The sequence below is a fragment of the Coptis chinensis genome, chromosome 4, assembly GCF_015680905.1.
Source record: "Coptis chinensis isolate HL-2020 chromosome 4, ASM1568090v1, whole genome shotgun sequence".
Classification (NCBI taxonomy): Eukaryota; Viridiplantae; Streptophyta; class Magnoliopsida; order Ranunculales; family Ranunculaceae; genus Coptis; species Coptis chinensis.
In genome coordinates, this window is record NC_141459.1 from 39,353,129 (window position 1) to 39,377,026 (window position 23,898).

General features: G+C 38.2%; 3 protein-coding genes and 1 non-coding gene across 4 annotated transcripts; all 4 read right to left on the reverse strand.

Annotated features, from left to right (window-relative positions):
* Positions 1-5,084: 5,084 nt before the first annotated feature.
* D6PKL2 (D6 protein kinase like 2) lies at positions 5,085-10,197 on the reverse strand. Its single transcript, XM_086608093.1, has 3 exons — positions 10,047-10,197; positions 8,342-9,395; positions 5,085-6,072 (listed from the first exon to the last, which is right to left on the reverse strand). Exons 2-3 carry the CDS (start codon positions 9,301-9,303, stop codon positions 5,202-5,204), a joined length of 1,833 nt encoding a protein of 610 aa, XP_086464219.1. The 5' UTR covers positions 9,304-9,395; positions 10,047-10,197; the 3' UTR covers positions 5,085-5,201.
* Positions 10,198-15,043: 4,846 nt separating this feature from the next.
* Positions 15,044-16,489, reverse strand: LOC147503459 (uncharacterized). Its single transcript, XM_086604850.1, has 2 exons — positions 16,422-16,489; positions 15,044-15,566 (listed from the first exon to the last, which is right to left on the reverse strand). The coding sequence occupies exons 1-2, from the start codon at positions 16,487-16,489 to the stop codon at positions 15,044-15,046; spliced, it is 591 nt and encodes a 196-aa protein (XP_086460976.1).
* A 251-nt stretch (positions 16,490-16,740) lies between these two features.
* Positions 16,741-22,239, reverse strand: RPAC43 (RNA polymerase I subunit 43). Its single transcript, XM_086608094.1, has 9 exons — positions 21,982-22,239; positions 21,691-21,876; positions 21,473-21,602; positions 21,293-21,367; positions 20,985-21,184; positions 19,104-19,199; positions 18,912-19,005; positions 18,517-18,633; positions 16,741-17,039 (listed from the first exon to the last, which is right to left on the reverse strand). Exons 1-9 carry the CDS (start codon positions 22,123-22,125, stop codon positions 16,936-16,938), a joined length of 1,146 nt encoding a protein of 381 aa, XP_086464220.1. The 5' UTR covers positions 22,126-22,239; the 3' UTR covers positions 16,741-16,935.
* On the reverse strand, positions 20,445-20,536 carry LOC147503461 (small nucleolar RNA snoR109). Its single transcript, XR_015194091.1, has one exon. It is a non-coding gene; the product is annotated as a small nucleolar RNA snoR109 (small nucleolar RNA).
* Positions 22,240-23,898: the final 1,659 nt, after the last annotated feature.

The following is a 23,898-nucleotide window of genomic DNA, read 5'->3' on the forward strand; positions in this document are numbered from 1 at the left end:
TATAATTGAAGATACTAGTACTCAAAAATATGTTGTAGGGAATTTTTTTAAGTTCCAGATGAGAGAGGATAGAGATGTAACGTCTCAAATCTATGACTTTCATGTGCTAGTTAGTGATCTGAAAACTGAGAGTATTAATTTATATGAACCCTTTATTGTTGGATGTTTAATTGAAAAATTCCCCAGAGTGTTGGAAGCACTATAAAAATAGTATGAAGCATAAACGCAAACAGATGACTCTTGAGGATGTGATCATTCACATTCATATAGAGGAGAAGAATAAGATTCGGGATGATGTATTGTTTAAGGAATTCAATTCCAATGCCAATATAGTTGAAGGTAATCCCAGTAAGTAAGTACAACAAAAACTCTAAGAAGCAAAACTTCAAAAGAAATAAGAATTTAAAAGTCAAAGGCACTTCTTTTAAAAGGAGTGGTAGTGGCAATGAAAATTATTATGTTTGTGGTAAACGAGGACATAGAGTTTTTCAATGCAGGCACAAGAAGGACACAGATGATCCTCCCAATGCTAATTTAGTTGAGGGATATGATATAATCGATGTTGTAGTGTCCCAGATTTTCATGGCCACTAGGAAGAAGAACTGGGTACTATATTCTGGTGCTACCCGCCACATCTGTGGTGATGTTGAAGCCTTCTCAGATTACATGCTAGTGAAAGATGAAAAAATCTATATGGGTGACTCAAGGTATGTTCCTGTTGATGGAACATGCAAGATTTTTCTGAAGTTAATTTCAGGAAAAACTCTTTCACTTAGTAATGTTCTCCATATTCCCGAGATTCGTCAGAATCTGATTTCTATGTCACTACTAGGAAAAGTTGGTGTTAAAGTGTCTTTTGAAAGTGATAAGTTTGTTTTGAGTAAGAATGAGAGTTTTGTTGTGAAAAGTTATTGTAATAATAGTAGCATATTCATGTTGAATTTACTTGACAACATTATTATGAATGAGAATAAATCTGCTTCTGCTTATTTGCTTGACCCTTTCAATATACGGTATGGTAGATTAAGACATGTAAATGTTCAATATATGAAAAGGATGAAAGCATGTGGTTTATTGTCCAATGTTTTTTATTTTTCTACTGATAAATGTGAAATATGTGCCGAGACTAAAGCCACAAAGAAACTTTTCATGGTCTGCAAGGTTTCTTTGTGGATTTAGTCTCAGCACATATTTCTAATTTATATTTCACATTTATCAGTAGAAAAATTAGAAATATTAGACAATAACTTGCATGTTCCCTCAACAGGAACAGACTTTGAGTAACCCATATATACTTTTTCATCTTTCACTAGCATGTAATCTGAGAAGGCTTTAACATCACCAGAGATGTGGCGGGTAGCACCAAAATCTAGTACCCAGTTCTTTTTTCCAGTGGTCATGAAAACCTGGGACACTACAACAACGATTATATCATCTACCTCAACTAAATTAGCGTTGGGAGGATCATTTGTGTCCTTGTGCTTGCACTGAAAACCTCTCTGCCCTACAAACATAACAATTTTCATTGTCAGTACCACTCCTTTTAAAAGTAGTGCCTTTGACTTTTAAATTCTTATTTCTATTAAAGTTTTGTTTCTTAGAGTTTTTGTTGTACTTACTGGGATTACCTTCAACTATATTGGCATTCGAATTGAATTCCTTGGACAATACATCATCATGAATCTTGTTCTTCTCCTCTATGTGAATGTGAATGATCCCATCCCTCAAGAGTCATTTGTTTGTGTTTATGCTTCACACTATTTGTATAGTGTTTCCAAGACTCGGGGAGTTTTTGAATTAAACATCCAGCAATAAAGGGTTCAGGTCAATTAATACCCTCAGTTTTCAAATCACTAACTAGCACATGAAAGTCATGGATTTGAGACGTTACATCTTTATCCTCTCTCATCTGGAACTTAAGAAAATTCCCTACAACATATTTTTGAGTACCAACATCTTAAATTATATATTTCTTGTTCAAACTATCCCATATATCATTTGTGTTCTTAGATGAACAATAAATATAAAAAATCTCATTAGATAGGGTACTCAAAATTGCATGACGACATACCTTGTTACCTTTGAGCCAAGAAGCATGATTTCTTTCGAAATCAATATAATCCTCCATGGGTGCAGTTTCAGTAAGATATTTGAGAACATCAAGGGTTGAGAACACCCTCTCCTTCCAACGCTTGAAGTGAGAACTGCTGAAAGATTCAATTTTGGACACATAAGGTAGGTTGCGAGCTGACAATATAGGCACAGCATCCCTTAGATCAGAAGTGACCTCAATGACTCAAGAATTTGTTTCCTTGTTCGGTGTGGTTGGTGGTGTAGACATCTCAAAAGTCTTCCCTTAAGATTGTTAGAACCGGTGTACATGTGAAAACAACAAGTTGAAGACATAAGGAATAGTAGCAACCAAGGCGTGTATGACACTGTCCTTAAGGAAAGATTTCGCTTTTAACAGTGCAGAAAGGCTACAGTGGCATCTTCCTCACATGATATAATGGTTAAGATAAGGCTGAATTGCACTAAACAGGCTTCTCTCTAGAACGGCAGATAACTCTCTCTGACGGCTAATAAGGAAGAAGAGAAGAAGAAGCTAGGGTTTGGATTCTTGAGTTAATAGATCTGGACGTGAGTCCTGTTCTTATATCAATTCAGACGGTTCAGTTTCTAATACAGTATTAGAATCCTACTATATTTAGTACACAAAAACGTGGTGAAGAAGCAAAAACACTTTAGGGAATTGGCCAAGCCCACTACCCACTAACCTGTCACACAGTAGAAGCCCAAGCCTGAACCTGACACGACTCGGCTCGGTTCGGTGTGGTGTGAGCACGTGCACGCGTCGGTGGTTTTGTGTGCGTCCTCCCTCCTAACACAAAAGTCTTTGTACCCTAAAGGCACGCGCTTATGCTGTAGGAAGTCCTTAAGTTAGTGGTGACTTACCAATGTGGGACTGTCAAGAAAGCACAAAAGTGGAGAGAGCACTCAATGTTTTTCTCCTCCACTTTGCACACACAAAAGTAGCTTGAAATAACTTAAGAGATTCCAACAGTCATGACTTGGAAGTGTTGCACTCATGGAAGTTAACAACTAAACTAAGAAGAGCACCTAAAATCTTCGAATGTTATTGGTTTCCACCTCCCCAGAATATGATTACGGTTAATGCGGATGGTTGCTCAAGGGGAAACCTAAGTAATTTGGGATGGGGCACTTTACTCGAAGATAACAATGGCAACGTTATCGGAGCATACATGGGAGGATTAGGCATTGCTACAAACTTCATAGCCTAGAGCGTAGTGATTATGGAGGGCATTAGCGAGACTGGGATGGAAGCATATATGGGTATGGGTGGAGTCAAATTCCACTGTTGCAATGAAATCATTTTATAACAACCAAGTGCATTGGCGAATGCGAGCGACATGGGAAATGGAAAAAAGTCAAGCATCTAGCCGATTGGGTTCTAATCACCAGCACGTGGCAAGAGATAAACTTTGGAGCAAACATTTGTTCTAAAACTGCTGTCACCTTGGCAAAGGGGGGAAAAATGGTGGGTCAGTACTATTAATTTTCGACACAGGATATATAGAAGACAGTAACATGACCTACTATAGATTTGTAAATTAGCTATCTGTCGGAATGAAGACACGATACCTGTATCAACTTTAGCTCTTTTTTGTTACTAGTAACCTTTTCTTAATCAATACAATTATCTTTAGCAAAAAAAAATGATCGTGAAAGCCAGGATTGGAAACAAAAAGGAGGAGACGATACTACACGCGTGGTTAATGAAGCACAGGAGCAACAACAAAAATCAGTTAAGGGCGAATGAGAAAAAGATCGGGCAATTTTGTGGCATGTATAGTACAACTCGAGCTCCATGCAGTGCGGGTTTTTTGTCTCTATATTTTAGGACCTTTGGGTTTTAAAGTTTTTTTTTGTTGTTTGATTGGCAAGCCTGTTTTAAATGAGATCAGTAACTCTTCTGATGTTGGCGGAGTTTTAGCCCCATACGATTTTACGGACTTTGTTAGTCGGCACCCTGAAAGTTTTAAAAAAAATTATTCTGTTTTTGGTGTTTAACTCGTTTTAATGACTTTAGAAGTAGTCGCACGTTTTCTCGACTCAACTTTACATCACAGTCAATGCAACTCAATTAGAACATGAATTCCTCAACTCCATAATCTTATGTTCTCCCTAAATACAGAAAGTTTCATTACGTAAGGCAAGTGAAAGTTTTCTTGTGCTTTTAAGCAAGTGAATTGTCATGGCGACGTCTCCACATGAGTTACTGTCGCAAGTATCTTTGTAAATTTTATTTGCATAGTGACGCATTCTGATCCAAAGAAAGGTCATGGCATCTGTTCTGTTATGGGAAACCGACATAGTGTAGGAGGTGAGATGTTGAGTTCACAGCTTTAATGAGATTCTTTTATAGCTAGGTTGAGGGATTTCGCTTTCCACCCACAATTATGGTTAGCACCTTCGTCATGATTTCATGGAAATCTTGTTTACTGAGTTACTGCTCCTGCCATATGCTCCGAAGGCATGAGGCATCAATGCATCATAATACATCTGCCATAAAAATGTTCAAACTAATTTTCTTGTCCGAAGACTCTTTTTCGCGGTATGATATTTTCATCTTTTGTTAGGCAACCATCAGTGAAAAGTCTTTTACCTTTAGCAAGCAACTGGGAATACATCCCAAGACTTTAAATATGCCGCAGCTTGACCATGCTGGGTTGCTGGACCCCCAAAGGGTCAAGGGGGAAGAAAATAAGTTGAGGGGGAGTTGGAATATCCGAATATATCTTTGCTAAACAATAAGTGCATCGAAAAACAATTTCCACTGACAGTTCCAATAAATATTTACATTAATAAATGAATGAACATAACACCCCGGGCTACTCGTATAGGCTTTCAATACTAGCAGGAACATCGTTGACAGTACATTGCTGTTCTAGTCAACTGCTCCCAAACTTAATAAGACAAGACCAGATCTACAGTGGTTATGGATTAGGAGAATATAAGTTTTTGATGATGCAGTCAAATTTCTTGTGTAACATTTTCTCAGCTACAACAACAAACACATTATAACACTTTATATGAAATCTCACCACCATTGTTAGCATACAAAATGTGTACATTTTGTCTGCAGCTTCTCTCAAATACAAAACAAAATTCAATAAAAGCTAAAAGAAATCAAATTCAAGATAATTGTCGGCACCTTTCTGATTTGGTATGGCAGCTGCCTTCTCGCTTGTTGATGGCACAGGAGCCGGAATCTTTTCAATCTCAACTACTTTTGGGATCTCGGGTGGGGTGGCACATCGTATCAAAGCCCAATTCACACCTTCGAAAAATGAATGTTGCTTAATTTCAGTTGCCCCACGCTTATAGGCCAACCGGTGTTGAGGTTCTTTCACAAGCAGGCCCCTTATCAAATCCCTTGCTGAAAAGCTAACTACTGGAGATTCTGGGAACCGCAGTGGCTGACCCACAACATTGAACAGTGTGGCTCGATTACCTGAGCCCTTGAAAGGAGTCCTGCCAAACAAGAGTTCATACAGAAAAATCCCAAAAGTCCACCAATCAACAGCACTCCCATGACCTTCACCTTTGATGATCTCTGGTGCCAAGTACTCATGAGTACCTACAAATGACATGGACCTGGCCCCTGTTGGTTCAGCCATGAGCTCAGGCAATGGGCTGACTTGGTTTCCAATTTCCGTTTTAGGCTTTCGGTCCTTCTTGGACCGGCTAGAAAAGAAACGGGGGGAGAAGCATGTTGTAGGAGCTACACAGCTTGGTTGAATGCAGGAAGGGGGCTCAATACAAGCTGGTTGAACACAGAAAACAGGGTTTTTTCTCAAGGGTTCAGACTCGAGGGATGAGGATCTGACCAGAGTTGGGCTCACGGTGCAGCGGAGGGAAAGGTCAAAATCTGAGAGCATTATATGCCCATCTTCCCTCACGAGAACATTTTCTGGCTTCAAGTCACGGTAGACAATCCCAAGCATGTGAAGGTACTCCAGAGCAAGGAGGACTTCTGCTACATAAAACCTGCACATGTTGAACTCAGCCAGAGCAATAACCCTATTAATCCCAAGAAAACGATGTCTGTAGACGCCTTTATAAAAACCATGAAAAATGTAACTTATTGTGGGTGTCTTGCATTTCCTGAAAAGATGTCTAACACTTACTCCCTGGTGATAGTTTACATTTTTTAACCTATGGGTGTCAGATGCAGTTTCTCACTATATTAGATGGGAAATTTTTTATCCCGATAAGCAAAACAACAAACACCCCCACCCCCACACACCTCTTTATTCTTCTTGATGCCCAGAACTAGTTCTTATGATCCCAAATCAAAATCAGCTCTCAGGGAGTTTTGCATTAAACTATTAAAGTATTTTCTTCGTAGACAGAATAGCGTGAACTACCTTCCTAACCATTCTCTAAATCACACAACCTACATTTCAGGATCGAGATGGCTAAATTCTTTGATGATATGCACTTATAACACAGTATAAACCCGCTAAAATGAATTAAGGTAATTAAGAAAACAAAAAAGAAAAAGTACAAAGAAGTGATGCTAAACCACATGCTAGGGAAAAAGGAAATAATTTGGATTGGCATACACTAGAGATATAGGGAGTCCAAGTTGAAAGTATACGACTGAAGGTCTCCCTTTTCTCTCCAAATACAAAAATCACAGTTCCCACTACTCACTTGACAAAGTTAAAGAATCCCCACAAGCTATAGAGCCACTAGATACTACAAAGATTAATTCGACTCCTTTAAGAATACAATACGCACTAGAGGTGCAATATCCGAAGATATGATTTATTTAATTCAATGTTTCAACACAAGGAGGTAGCTTCTTCATGAACACAGATTGTTGTTACACTAACCATATACAGCTGAGTTGGGAAACATAAGAAAGATAAATGGAACATTTCAGGTTTCTTCCTCTTAAAGGTTTTTACAAAAAACAGAATGAAAGATTTTTGTTATTGTGAGTGCAAAGAGAGTGTTTTAATTACCAAGAAGATTCTTACCTACGAGACACGTGGACTAGAGGTCTTGTTCTTTCCCTTTGTCCTAGGTCAAAGGGAAGGTAGACAACTGGTTGAGGTCATTCACCCTTGATCAGTTACCAATACTACTCAGACAACAGATGATTCTTCTCAGTCAAACCAGCTTCTTTCCTATTCCCACGTCGAAATATACATCTGGCTCTCGCAATTATGCCCTTGGAAAGATCCTACACAAGTCAAATTCCCCATTTCACTGCTCTTCCTATGGACATTATGATTTTTTGGTTGCTTACTCCCCCTCCAACTAGACATTTATTCAGGAGCTCACACCAATGATGGATGGTTCCTTCTTGTCTAACTTGAAAATGTTGTTCCTCATGTCTTTCTAATTGTCTGTTTCAGGTCACGACTCACGATACGAAGATGGTGAACTTTGGGGATGTGAAAGGGATAATTTGCGTCATCTGGAATCTGGATCCTAGTGATGTGGGTGGCCTCGGACATGGAATGTGAAAAGAAAATTCACCACCAAATAAATGTCTATTCAGCTTGAGAAAAGAACAGTCAAGTTCTGTCCCAGATCAGTGTGAAAGCGGCAATGTATTCTATTGATAAGCAAAATCAGAACACATCCAACTATCCAACTATCTAAGTGTGCCAAAAAAAAACACTTAATTTGCCTCCTTGATTTGGACTGCTTACTTCTGCAATATCCTCAAGGTTGACAACATATTCACTTGTGCAGGCAAGTTCCCATTATGTATTTGTTTTCAATTAATTAATTAATATGCATATTGGGGCTGACGAGAAGAACATGATCAGATTTGTTTTTGTTACGTCAAAGATAAAATGTCTAGTTCAGTTGAAGGCAATTTGTAAGTTAAAACTTAAAAGGGACAGGTTGAAGAACTCGATGGGGCTGTTTATAAAGGTAACTCTTGTGTTTTTGTTTTTCTCCCATCCTCTCTAATAAACTATCGAGCTCCCATTTACCTAGTTGTTTTTAAAAAAAAAAAGGAAAACGGACAAAAGCAATGAAATGGTCAATCAAGAAAGAATTGTTACATAAGTTATCAAGGAATATGAGCACAGAAAACTTGCTATTCTTACAGTTCAATACTTGAAGATATGAATAAAGGCAATCAATTCATAAAGCAATCGATCTAAAAGTAATCAAAATTGGAAAATTAAAAACTACGATATGACCAGAACATGTGTCGTAGTTAACTTGAACAGAACTAAAATAAGCCACATTCTATTCAAATGATAATACGAGAAGGATTATAACATACTTCACTGCTTGCTCTGAAAAATGTTTCCCTGGCTGTCTCTGTCGAAGGGTGTGCAAATCTCCTCCTGGGCAGAACTCCATCACTAAGCACGAGAATTTTTCAGTCTCGAAGTGGGTGTACAACGTTGGGAGAAAAGGATGGTCTAGGCCTTGTAGTATCTCTCTTTCTGTCTGAGCTCGTAGCAGCTTCTTACGGCTAGCTAAAGAACCCTTGTCCATAACCTTCATAGCAAAATGACTCTTAGTTCCACTTAATTCTGACAGGTACACACTACCAATATCCCCACATCCCAACCTCTTCAGCAGTCTGAAATGGCTCAAACCCAAGACCCCATCCCTTGCTCGGACTACCTGGATTGCCTCCCACCTCGAATCGTTTGTTTTGTGAGGCTTGCTAATGCTGCTACTAATGCTGCTACAAGTGCTTTCATCACTCACATCAGTGCTAGTGCTTCCTCTACACATACTGCTCTTTCCACTATCAACAAAATCAATGCGCCCACTGACTTTGGCACTTCCACTGTTCTTCGAAAGACTGCTGGTGCCATCACTAACTTTAGCAGAAGCTGAACTATCTTTAACATTACTGTGCGCGGATACTTTACTTCCTTGAACTTCCCCATCATTTAAGCCCCTGGTCTCCTTTACCACGGGGTCAACTTGCGTCGGGGTAGACGGAACATCTGACAAAATATTTGAGCCTAACTTGTTAGGTAAAGGACAGGGAGATTCCTTCTGAAGAGGATTCTCCATTTTTTTATCTTTTGAAGCATCTCCAGTAACCTGCTTTATTGCAAGTTCTTCTAAAGATCTAGTTAATTTTCTTGGAGTGGCTGGCTCCGATTTGCTGACTTTAGTAACTTGCAAAGCTGAAGGCCTCTGCATCTTTCCCTCTACCTTCTGATTACCAGTGGTCTTCTCCTGGCTGTCTGGGCCAGCTCTGGCACTGGCTTTTGATGCCATTTGAACAAATAACGATTCTTTGTAACAACGTTGTTCACAAAGCCCATTATTTATCCACCAAATCCCCCTCCATCATTTAAACTAAGTAATCCCTGCAATTGACCAAATTGGTAGACTCAGGATAAAATTAAAGATACTGGAACTGAAATACACTTATCGTAACTTATAAACACGCCATTCTCAAGTACTCAATTTATCCTGTCCACTATACCATAGTCATTACATGAATAATCAATTTACATGAATAAAGTCCTTCCAATTCCAATTCAAGCAATACATCCTACACTACAATCGAAAATTTCAAGTAAGGACTATGCCACAATAACAAAACGCCTAAATCTACATAGACCCATATCAGATTTTTCAATTTATTCATACTTTTCACCAACCAAAAAGTGTCCAAAAACTTAAAAGCAGCATTCCAACAATCCCAAATGCATGCTTAGCATCAACATATGATCAGATCCAATACCACATACCCCCCAAGTTCAAAAACTTATTCCTAAATCAATATAAATACATTTCATAACAAACCAAATAGATCAACAGTTACCATTTCAAAATAAAAATAGTTCCTTTACTTAAAAACACAACTTTCAACTAATAAAACTAATACCCATCCATAACTAGTACTACTGAAATGAAGAAAACAGATGCAAACAGATCTTAAACTAAGAAACAAAGCAAGCATTCATACAACAAGTATAAAAAAGTTCATAACAAAAGAAAGAAAGTAGCCGAACCTGAGAAAAGAAAGTACAGTTGTTTGCTACAGCACAAAGATGAAGTAGAGAGAGAGAGAGAGAGAGAGTGTGTTGTGGTTCTTTCTTCTTCTCTTTTTTCTCTGGTGTGGGGAAAAAACTGAAAAGGAGAGTGGGACTGAGTGGGTGGGTCAAAGGCGTCAAAGGCTAAAGTTAAGCTTTTTCATGAAAACAATTATTATTTTAGTTATTTTACATTTGTTGTTTGTCCCCCTCTCAAATCTCAATCTTCTACATTAGGGGCCCACCACATTGAACCAATACACTCTTCCACTCACTGAGTCAGCTGACAGTGAAGTTCAGCTAATGTGGAGTGTAGAGGACCTTCATTTCATAGAATTTGTAACTTTCTTTAGGCTTTAGCATTAGCATTTAATTTGAGATGTGATCATGTAATAAGGTTTACGAAGTTTGATGTCCGAGTGAGTCAAGTTCATAGTGACACAATCTCTCAAATTCAAATTTCATTTCTCAGTTTTCTGGATAACCTCAACAAAAAGATTAAGATACTGTACGTTATATATATATTAAGATGGGGTTAGGACCCATCAAAAATAAAGAACATTGGGGGGGTGGTGAACTGATCTATTATCCAAACTTATTGATTGGCAATTTAAAATAGGTACGGTCTTGCATGTGTGCCAGTTCACACTGCAAAAAGTTTGTAAGGCAGAAATTGAATTGGAAGAGAATGTGATTCAACAGGGCATACAAAGAAATTGAATTGGAAGAGAATTGTGGGATGTTGAACAACAGGGCATACAAAGGGAATTGAACTATTGAAGTGATGTTCGTGGTCTCTCCCTCTTATGGGTAGGGTCAAGTTACATAGTTACATTGTACATACCGATGGTTAGGCATTGCGTTATTGTCCAAGTCTTGGTCGTGCAAAGGTTGCGGTGAGAAATGATTATGCGAGATTTATTTGTGGACTGTGCGTGGTAGGGTTCTGTTGTGCCATTATGTGCCACCGCGACTCTTTAAATTGATTCAAATTTGAAGTGCGACTAATTGGAAAAAGGTTAAATTAATTGTCTGGGGTTTACCATCAATATTGAGACCTTTCATGAGGCCCTTTCCTTGTCTTCTGCTTGTATATTTTGCTTTAGATATCCTGATGCAGCAAATTTAAATCTCTCAGCTGGAGAAAGGGTCATCTATTTTATAAAGAGAACCATGTGATCCGATTTAGATTTGACTTCGATATTGATTATTAATGCATCTTAATTAATATCTCCCCATTAAACATTATATAAGAAACATGTTCTATGGACTCATTACTCTAGGCTCTAGCTATAGATTCCCTCTATTGCACCATGTGAAACTTTGTATGGCTGGAGCTAGGTCGCTAGTGTTGACTGCATTCATTATAAACACTTCCCTGTTTGTTTGCATGCTTGGTAATTCCAGCAGTGAGTTTTCTCCAGTAGATGTTACATTCCACGAGATTTATCAGGGGAGCGAAGGCAATGACTTTTCTTCAGTAAATGTTACATTCCACACCATCAGTACAATTATCAGAGCCCGTTTTTTGGTTACTCCATGGATCTCTATTACTTTTTTTTTTTTTTTGGTAACTGCAATTTTATTTATGTGATATATATTACGAAATGTACAAACAGCAGTTAAGTCATTGAAAAATAAACTATTAACACAATGTGGAGGCCTAATACACCATAGAGAAGTGGTACCACTATTCAAATCCATTAAGCTAGAAGGTAGATTTTCGCTCTCGACTATCGGATGTGTCCACCATGTAGGATCACTGGCCTGGTCAGACCCAAGCCTGGCAAATCGATCAACAACAAAATTACCTTCCCTGTACGTCCAATGAAATTTATACTGAGATTTCAACAAGAACATGTCCCTGATATCCGCTATAAAGAACATAATTTTCCAAGGCAAAAGTTGTGAGTTGTTCTTGATGCAATTATAGAGGTACTGCGAATTGGTTTCAAAGATGACATAATCCAACTATAATTTGATAGCCATTTGCAAGCTCGTTCGCAATGCCAATGTTTCGGCATAGAGAGAAGAAGCCTTCCGAATAAGAGTGCTAAATCCCAATATAAATTTTCCAAAAACATCACGTAAAACACCACCAGCAGCTGCTGGACCAGGATTTCCATACGAAGAGCCGTCCACATTAATTTTTAAATAATTTGAAGGCGGTGGCAACCAACATATAGCAATGGACGACCGCATACCAGGAACTGTAAGTTTAGCCGTCGAAAGTGCAGTCAGCAATTCATCTAACAATTTTAATGCTTGTTGAATTAGCACCAAAGGACATGGCGGTGAGGAAGTTTGTTGGAAGCGGAACTTATTTCTTTCTAACTAAAGTAACCATATAGTAATAGGGAAGAGAGTTTGAGGTCGATCAACAACATTTGTTTGCCCCAAAGAACCAAAAATATCAGTAAACCAATTCATAAGTTATCTGACCTTGCAGTATGAGTCACTTGTAATAAATTGAGTCCAAACCACACAGCCTTAGCAAAAGGACATTCAACAAATAAATGAACTTGATTTTCATCTTGTGTGGCACAAAGATAACAAGTGGGATCCACCATGAAAGATTTAGCAACCAAGAACTCGGCAGTGGGAATGACACCATGAAGACCTTGCCATAGAAAGAACCGAATCTTATAAGGAATGTGCAATGCCAATATCTTTTTATAAATGGCTGAAGACACCTCAGTTGTAGCCTGAAGAGACTGCATAACTATAGAATAAGCACTCCTAACAGTGTAAAGGCCATGCTTGTTTGGTTCCCAAAATATACTATCTTCATGTGGTTGCAATCGAAGTGGTAGGGATAATATTCGGTCAGCATAATTCGGTGGCCAGTATTTAGAAACCATCTCCTGATTCCAGCAACGATGTAATGGATCAATGAAGTCAGAAACTCTATCTAGTTGACATCCATCTGGTTGTGGGAGTAGTGGTAATTGAATTGGCGTATCAGGAACCCAAGCATCACTCCAAGCACGAACAGAAATCCCATCTCCTATATGCCATCGAATACCACAATCAAGGAGATGGCGTAGTGCATAAATGGACTTCCAAACTCGAGAAGCCATATGAGGACATCTAGCTCTCATAAATTTGCCATTTGGGAAATATTTATGCTGCATGTAAGTAGCCCACATAGAGGTTAGCTTTAACAAAGACCATGCTTGTTTTCCCAACAAAGCAACATTTTGAACTTCCAAATCTTTAACTCTCAAACCTCTTTGAGAAAACGGTTTACACACAAGGTCCCAAGCAAAATAGTGTAGCTTGCGTTCACCCCGATCATGCCCCCATAAAAAAGATCTTCTAATACGGTCTAATTCTTCTATCACTTTCACTGGTAGTCGGATGCATGACATAACATGTGTAGGAAGTGCAGACAACACATAATTAATAAGAGTAAGCCGACCTCCCTTGGATAACAAGGCTGATTTCCATCCAGCTAGCCGATTTTGGAATCTTTGAAACAACGAAGATAAAAGATCCATAGAAGCTCGCCCAAGAACAGATGGTACCCCCAAATAATTGGGAAAATGAGTGGTACAAGGCACCTTATAGATTTTATGAAGAAAAATTGTGAGTATCTTGGGCATGGACTTATGATGTATTAATTGAGATTTTTCCCGATTGATTGTCTGACCAGAAACCTTGCAGTAAGATTGGATAACTAGATCAATTGTAGTTGCTTCATATAAATCGGCTTTTGCAAACACCAGCAGATCATCCGCATACATCAAATGGGTTAGTGGAGTACTATTAGCAGAGAATTTAAGTCCTCAGATCTTGTTTGTAGTCATGAGTTGAGTAAGCTTAAGAGATAAGACCTCAGCACAGATAATGAATAGATATGGTGACAATGGGTCACCCTGTCGAATCCCACGAGTAGGTCTGAAAAATCCTGAAGGTGAGCCATTAATCATTACAGCATAAGAAAGAGAAGTAATGCAGAACATGATCCTCTGCACCCACTGCGAATGAAACCCAAATCTTTTCAAGACCTCTTCTATGAAAGACCATTCCAACCGGTCATACGCCTTTTGCATATCAAACTTCAAGGCATAATAAAGCTGTTTTTTATTTCTCTTTGCTCTAATATGATGGAAAGCTTCATGCGCTAAAAGAACATTATCATGAATAAGTCTTCCTGGTAGAAATGCACTCTGATGTGGACTAATAATTGACTGCACAATTGGTCTCATTCTTCGAACCATAATCTTCGCAATAACTCTATACGACACATTGGTAAGACTAATTGGTCGGAAGTGCTCTGCCAAAGTCGGCCGGCCAATTTTAGGAATTAACACAATAAAAGTGTGATTTATTTCCTTTGTGAACGAGCTGTGTTCAAAGAACTGTTTTACCATGTGAACAACCTGAGGGCCAATCTCATTCCAAAATCTTTTGTAAAAAATTGCTTGAAATCCATCGGGTCCAGGTGATTTAAAAGATCCAATGCTCTTTATGGCATCCCAAATTTCCTCCTCTGTCACATCCTGTACAAGATCCTCATTATCAATATTTGATATTCTGCAAGGAATTAAATCCAGAAGCTCCGTATCGCTTTTTGGTTGAGAAGAGGATAAAACGCCTTGGAAATATTGCACCATGTGATTACTAATGGACTCTTGAGTATCAAGTATAACCCCGTTAGCATCAAACAGTCTATGGATATGAGTTTTATGCCGCCTTCTAGCCACAGTCGCATGAAAGTATCTAGTGTTCAGTTCATGAAACAATAACTTATCAACTCTTGCCTTTTGAGCCCAATGGACGTGAAGTCTTTTAAGTAACAAGTTATATCTGAGAAGTAACTCTTGCTCCTGATGTGTTAAAAATTCTTCCAGTTGAGGTGAGGTACCGCAACTATTTTGTTGCACAGTAAGCTGTTGAAGTTGTTTTCTAATAGCAGTCATTTGAGAGTGAATGTTACCAAAATGCTGAATATTCCATTTTTGCAGTTCGCGCTAGCACCTTGCCAATTTCCGACACAAAATATAAGAAGGAGAACCATTAACAGTTGGTTGCACAACTGAATGTACTACCTCCTTGCACGTAGGATCGGATAACCACATTGCTTCAAAGCGAAATGGTCGTTTCAACTTTTTAAGCATTGGAACGCAATCCAACATCAATAATTTATGATCTGAATCTACAGTTAGAACATGATGTAATTGCGCATTAGGGAATAGTGTTCGCCACTGTGCATTACACATAGCCCTGTCAAGACGCTTAAATACCCTTCTGAGACCTTGTTGGTTATTACACCATGTATAAGGAGAGCCAATAAAGCCCACATCCATAAGCATGCAATTTTGTATCGCCTCAGTGAAGTGTTTGATCTGAGATGCAGGAACAGGAGGTCCTCCTCTCTTTTCATCAATACAAGCAACATCATTAAAATCCCCTATGCAAAGCCAAGGGGCATCATTGGGAGGCAGGAAAGATTCTAGCAATTGCCATTGATTCCGACGCGTAAGAGGCTGAGGACTGCCATATATACAAGAAATATACTAGAAATTTGCACACTGATCAGTGATGGTAACATGAACAATCCAATTATCAAAATAAATAACTTGAATATCAAGATCTGCTTCCCACATACACCATAGACCCCCAGCAAGACCTCTCGATGCCACCACGAAGTAGTTAAAATTAACAAAAGACTTTAATAGATTAGAGGACTTATTTGCATCAGCCTTAGTTTCACACAGAAAGATAAATTGGGGCTTCTTAATTTGGATATGATCCTTCAAACATCGGATTGTGGAGTCAAGGCCAACTCCTCGACAATTCCAAGCTAAGAGCTTCATGGTTCCATTTACACTCCCCCGATTAATTCCCCCGACTACTTGAGGATAACCTAAAGTTCACCTCGACCAGTAAAAATGGATGATATAAGAATAGCGAAAACTCAACTTGTAATCTGGTGATTGAAAATCTGCACACCAGAGATCTTCTTCCACTTTATCAAGACCAAATTCGGAATCAAACACAAGAAATTTGCACATGAGTGGATTATGAAGAAGTGTAGTCGATGAAATATGGCAAAGGTAGGAGCTTTACCAAATTTCACCCAAAACTACCCTGCTTAAAATCTGACTCCAGGAACACAACTGAAATGTGTTATGATAACCACAGTTTGGGTTGAAGGTAACCTGGAAAGCAGTCACCTAGGGTATGTCGACAATTCGAATCTACACAAAAATCACAAGCAAGGTATCACTGCTCAGAAAGACCCAAATCGATTGATCGAAATCAACATGCAAACAGTTAGATCAACTCAGTAGAGTAAGGAGAATAGAAGAAGAAGAAGAGGCTTCAGTAGGTTGAATTGTTATGTACTTGTAGTATACTACTACACTGTTGTTCAGATTCTGCACTTCTTCCTTCACTAGGTCCTTGTCCACCATTTTAAAGATGAAAGGGTAGAATATTAAAGACCCTGTAATCTTGGTAGTTTTGATTTTGCACTTCATTTGGAGAGATAAAAAACTGGAGGATTCTTTGGTGTACCCGCTTCACACTGCAGGACCCTCTGACGCAGTGCCCTACGAGTCTTGACTCTTAACCAAACCTTTGATGGGTCAAGTTTGCAACTGTATGGCAACAACATTTAGCATTTCATTTTGCGGATGGAATCCATAGGCATTACAAGTTAAACTGAGACTGAATAAGTGCCTATCAATACATCAAAACTGAGTACACTTTAGTTTTCCGTCTTTACAACTCACAACCCTCATTTCCATCAGCGATAAAATTACAACCATAGTTTTGTTCCCAACTTCTGGAATACAACATTTCCTCTTTTAACATACAACCATGGGTAAAATTAGTTACAACAGTGACCTAATCATTCTCATGAAAGTTCAGAAAGTACGCGCTCACACTTGTCCTCGAGAATCTTTACAGCTTCAGTGAATAGCACCTCTGGGGGCAATGCCCCAGTGGATTCAATAGTAACTGCAGAGAAGATAACTCTTTTTGTTAGAACAGCACTTCTTCAGAAGTTATACATCATGAAAGCACTTATGCACTGTAAGAGAAAGATAAAATTATTTGTGGTGCAATCTATGAAAGTTTAGGTAAGCTGCTATCTATAGATTTGACAAGCTAAATTTTCTATAGCCTATACCTGCTGCAAAATCAATTCTTTCAAAACTTCATAATTAAAGGCAACAGTGATACTCTTTTTATATCTGATCAGTAAAAGATACTAAATTGATATACTTGTTAAGATTAAATCAACACCAAGACCAATCGCAACAACTACTGATCAAGGATCAAACCCAGATGACAGGATGCTATTTTCAAAAGTTATTTTCCAAAAAAGAAAATGTAGTATTTCCGGAAAAGAGATATTCTTGCAGGACTTCCCCGTCTATGAAACACACCATGAGTTTCGATGTGGAAGTTGGTACACAACAAGAAAAAATAAGGTACAATTACAAGTTTTTGCAAACTCACTATTTGCTAACACATATTCAAAGCGAACATCTAATTCTAAAATAAAAGCAGTTGGTAGTACCGACCCAAAAATATTTCAGAATAACACCTGGCCTATTAAACACAGCATGTCAATTGCCAATGAGAACCTTGTAACTAGAGTAATACAACAAAATTGATATAGGAATGTAACATCTTAATTAACTCTTACAGCATTGTCTTACTACACAAGGGGGGGCAAACAGAAAAAATTGCATACACAATATTAGCCATGACATTAAATTGATGTATAAAATGATCGACAGTGTAAGTTTGGGACACTTGTATTTCCAAGTTTTTCCAGATTTGCAAGTTGAAATACTACTTCCGCGTTCCGAACTATTCGAAAGCATTTCGCATCTCATGCCCAATAGGGCATTGCTTTCATCCAAAGAGACCTATAAATGTCTATTAAATCCCTGGTCTACCCTGTCAAGGAGCACGGAAGAACTACTCATAGTCACAGAATGCTGCCCCAGCGGCCTTCATTCTTCGTCACAGACACATCAGAAAAGAGAATGACAAAGAGAAAATCGGCACACATAATCTTTTTCTAAAACAATTATGTTAGATTGTCCCTAATGTTATCAGGTAAAAAGGAGATAAAAAATGACAGTGATACATCATACTGATTATTGTTCCATCACAGATACATACATAAACAACCTAACTGGGTAGTACCAAATGCCCACCAAACTAGATCATCTCTTCGATAGTTCATACAGATTTTGACCTTAGCACCAGCTATGGATCTTTTCATTCCCTACCCTCTTAAACCAAAGAGATGATTACGACATTCTAGGCGGTATCAGTTGGAATAAGTCCAATAAAACGATATGTGCTATATATGATTCTGGTGTTTGCAGCCTACACAATGCAGCTCCAAACGGAACGTAAAAGTGGCTGTCAGAGATCCTTTGCCAACTTATTAATGCATAATTGTCACAGAACTTACAGATAAAGTGATCTTTAACACGTCTCAGTGCAACACGCTTCTGCCACTCCTCTCCTCGAATGCATTCTCTACAAAGCGTACAAGCCCGTGGATTTGCTACAAACGCCTTCTTCTTGCCTGCTTGACAGAATCTAATATTATTATGCTTAGACTTCATAAATAAACAAGAGGATAAAGATACATGAACATATGATAACAACTTCCTAAAATTTTACCATATGTGTTTGGTATGTTATAGGTTATATGTTAATGACACAGAAGTTCACATATCCAGAAAAGCCTGAACTATTAGAAGAATTTTGACACCTTGGAATGATTAAGAAACATAAAATACTTAGGCACTGTTCAGACTTCAGAGATTCTACTTGTCACACGAAGTGAAATAGATTGCTTACCTTCGAGAGTATCTTCAATGTCAAATACTTTAACTGGACATTTCTGTTTAAGCTCTTCTGCCAACACATCTTCAACATCTTCCAATAACTCAACCTATATAACAAAGTAAACTGATGTTACGCTTAACACTCTTCATGTTTGCCAACTGGAAAAATAGCAATAGACTAGTACAAATCAACATTCTTTATCACCTCAGGGAGCATCCTATACCAAGCTGTAGCCACTGGAGACCACTTGGCATGGGTTTTACCCATGCCTTTCACAGCATGAGCTTCTAGTTCAATTTCCTACAAATTGAAGACAAAATGGATGAGACTATGTTGCTAAATATAAAAAATATAAGAAAGTTTGCCCACTGTTGTTTATAGACTTCACTAAACATTCACTTTATGAATTACACTCTATCTTGAGTTTATCTTCCATCAATTGCTGTTAATTCATGACAGAAAAAGGGTATATCATCATTATCAAAGTGAGAATTAAAACAAAAGTGTGCTTGTTGTCTTTTTCCTAAAGTTAAGAGGCACAGCAAACTCAGTACCTATGTAATGTAATTTCTACCACTTATCCTTCTTCTTTTTGTAATATATTTCTCTACTTGTAAAGAGAAAATAGAAGAAGAAAGGTGTACCATAGTCTTTATCTACTTTATCTTTTCCTGCTCTTCTTAGGGCGTTTTTTATTGCATACGATAAAAAAAAATGTTTTCTTGGGAAACCCACGGAATGGTAGAAAATTTATAGAAATAGAGCGTACAAGGATGTGAGAATTCTTCGTTAGAGCATACATGGGAATTTTCCCATTCTCAAAAACAATTTTGATGGGAGAAAATGCATATTTACATGGGATGTGAGAATTCTTCATTAGAGCTACAAAGCTCCCTTGTATCTCCACTAAAAATAGGTATACCAAAGAAAAATTTCCTGTGCAATGAAACCAACCACCTCCCCCCCCCCAAAAATAAACCCACACGCACACAACTCTTTTTTTATCAGTAAAGTGAAAGAATTTAAGTAGACTCAGAAAGCCTGCAATTGACAATTGTGTTTGAGTTGGATACCTAAACTTAAGATGGAATCAGAGCAGGCTATTCGTCATCCAAGTATGTTTGTCCACATGTTAGGCTCAAGGTATGCCACAAGTGAAGGGGCAAGTTGATAATTTTAATACAGTTCCACATGGGACATTGAAAGTCTTGCATAACAATATATAACTTTCAGGGCCTCTCCACTCACTGCCAATTGGTTTTGAGTTGGATATACCCAAATTAAATAATACATATATGCTTGTTGTATGAGTTATTTATATTTTTATTCTTTTAATCGATTGGATCAACCCAAATGAAAGATGTAGAAAGCCATTGACGCAAAACTGCACAAAAGCAAAGCAGATTGCATGGAAGGCAACATTTCTTAATTTGATATGAGAGAAGGGTCTCTTGAAAAAGGCTAAGACCTCTACACACACAAAGACACCCCCCAAACTAAAACCTTAATTTCTTCAAACAGATTACTCTTGATACTAAAAGCAAACAATGTAAGAAGCTCGGAAAGCAGATTTGTCGACAGAGATTGAATCTCACAATAATCTTCCAGTAAAATTCTTATCAATGTAGCTACAAACACTTGGCGAATCAAACCGCAGGTATTGGTGGTTTTTGCCACAATTACTTATTGGTGCATGTAGCAAACACAAACTCAAAACACCAGTGACGAAAAATAGTAGAAACGGTTGCGCACACATTAACACTTCGAAAACAAAACAGAGAAAAGGGAAACTCTGGAACCCTACCCCTAGAGGAAGGAGAAGAGAGAAGAAATGAATGAATACAAATTATCTTTTCTTCAAACCACAAAACCCATGTTTAATATCAGATTCAATGCAGTCCACCAAACAAATACATTCAGACATGTAGTGGTTTTTTTCCTTGGACTTATCTGTCCCCTCAACGAGTCAACGGTCCTTCCCAGTTAATCCATTTATAAAATAATGCATCATAGTATGCCCATCAACATGAAAATCTGTTTCTTTTTGGTAGCTCATAAAACATTTAATCAGCCAATAGAATTTACCTGACCAGTACCAAGTTTTGCAATAATAATATCTTCATGCTTTGGCCCGATCGGATTGCTCTCAAAGTCTGACATCTCTGCTTGACTGCGACCGAATGACGTATAGGTCTTTGAACCAGATTTCTGGATCAATTGTGGATTCTCTGTTTCCACTAGAAATCCACTCCCATGTGGTAACCACTGCAACTCATCTGATTTTACTGAACAATGTACAATGCCCATTGTTACCATGAAAAGTACTTTCAAGGAAAAAAAACGAAAAATTGGTAAAATACATAACAGGAAATTGTAATGCACAATTACAGTACCTGTAAGACGGCCATGTGTACAACGAACATGAAGTTTGAAAACAATTGTATTCTTTTCATTTGGAGTGTCATTCTCTACGATGGAAAAACATACCATTTTAGCACGCCTAAGACTTTTAGCAGTAGTGAAGAAACAGGATAAGATCAAGATAATTGACAAGTCATACAATTGGAATAAACCTGAAATGTAGTCGAACACTCTTGGATCAACTTTGATTGGAATGAGGCCCAACCTATGAGCAAGAACTTCGTCTTGGACTACTGATGTATTGTTTGCAATAAGAACCTTTTCAATAGCCATAGTAGGAACCTAATAACACCAAAAACAAACAAGGCCTCTACATGAATACGCCCCTTTCAAAATTAAGCTTCATTGTCAAACTAATAAATAAAATTACCTCAGCAATAAGTATTCTCCGAAAAGCATTAGCTACCGAAGCGTCAATACCAATCATATCAAACTCCATTTCATCCTCATTAAGTCTAATCACATCCACTTCAAAATTATCCTTAAAATGACCCAAAAGCCCACTATTATCTAACTCCATAGACGCATACGCCCCCGAGGACAATACACTTTCCGTCTACAAAACAAAACAAAACAAAAAAAGTGAGCTAAAAAAACATATTGGGTGTGGTAGTGGGCAAAAGATATATATATATATATATATATATATATATTATAATACATGTGTGGGAGCATCGGAATTGCATAGAACACGAGTACGCTGACGTTCAAGATGAGGTGGGAGTCTTCCCATTGGGACATCTGGCATGTCAAGGGCTGAGATTTTTGGTTTTGGTGGTGGTGCTTCTGATGTTATGCAAGACATTTTTGAAACAAGGCCTTTTATTTTTATTTTTTTGTTTGTTCTATGAAAGGGGTTAATGTGTTAGGGTTTAAGGAGTACTGAAGAAGAGAACAGCGGGCGTGTAGGTCAACAAAATAAATGAGTGTGGTGAAAGTAGGGCAAAACAAATGGGTCGGGTCGTCCATTTCTAAATTCATACAACAGGCCCATAGGACAGAATTGGAGATTAATTCCATTTCTAGTTTCGTTCAGCAAATAATTGCAATGACGATATTGCCCTTTACTACTTTTGAACCCAACTCTTCATCTCTTTTAAGTAGGGGTGTGCACGGGTCGGTTCGGGTCGGGTTTGGGCTAAAATCGACCACCAAACCGACCCTGTCGGTTTATGTAATAAAGTAACTGACCCGACCCAACCCTATGGATTTAACCGACCCGTAACTGACCCGACCAGATTATCTCCTAACCGATACCCGACCAAAACCGGCCGTCGCCGGTTTAACTGATTATAACCGACCCGACCCCAAATTCTGATAACTTTTTTGTTTTCGCTAATCCCAAATTCTGATAACTTGTATGTGCTTCTACGTTCTACCAACAATCACCGATTGTCGTCAACATCTTGGAATTGAAGCTTCTCAGCCTGTGGTGATCTTGAATCGGGAATTTTGGTTTTTGAGAAGATTGCTCACCCTGATAACATTTCTTGGAATGCCATAATTGCTGGATGTGTCTCTCATGAGTACCACGACTTGGCATTGGAACTGTTGGTTGACATGAGAGGGTCTTATCAAGCATTCTTAAAGCTTGCGCTGCTCTGGAGGTGAAAGACTTGGGTGGACAGATACACTCCAGTTTGCTCAAAATGAACAATAAGTTTGACTTGTTTGTGAGCGTTGGGTACTTGGGCTCATTGATATGTATGCCAAATGCAATCTCATAGAAGATGCCAAACTTGCTTTCAATTCCATTCTAAAGCTGGATTTAATTGCGTGGAATGCTATGATCTCAGGATATTGCTAAAAAAGGGGATGATAAAGAAAATGTATCCCTCTTTTTTGAGATGCATAAAGAAGGACCTGGTTTCAACCAAACCACTTTATCGACAGTTCTTAAATCCATTGCTTTCTTACAGATCAAGGATATGGGTAAACAAGTTCATGCCCTATCTGTGAAGTCAGGTTTTGAATTCGATAGTTATGTTATAAACAGTCTCATTGATGCCTATGGGAAATGTAGCCTTGTAGAGGACGCGGCAAGGATTTTAGATACCAGCAGGCCTAACTCGTTTTCAGGCCACACACTTTCTCCTTGAGCTTTCCACTCTGGGAGCTCAAAATGGAACTCAGGAGGTACCTTAATGGATTTACATATCACGTACCCTAGCATTTTCTTGAGGAGCAACTTCTCTATCATCTGCATTGTAAGAGAGGTTGTGTACCGACGATAATTGATATCATTACCGTATGGCATTTGAGAACTGTACTGTCATTGTTTTCAATCACTGAAAAGAGTTTTGAATTAGGAAGCAAGCGGTGGTCAATAAAATGATGATGCCCTGTCAATACTTCAAACCCCTATATCCTCATCAACTACTGAATGTACTCAAAAAATAAGAAACACACATCAACCAAAATAACCTCAACACTCTGTCAATTCATAACATGATTCAAAGCAACTTATAATCCATGTTATGTTCTGTAAACAACATCCTCAATGCATTACGGCATAACAAATACTATTCCCCCAACAAAGATATAACACTGCCCCAACAAAGATATGATTACAATCGCA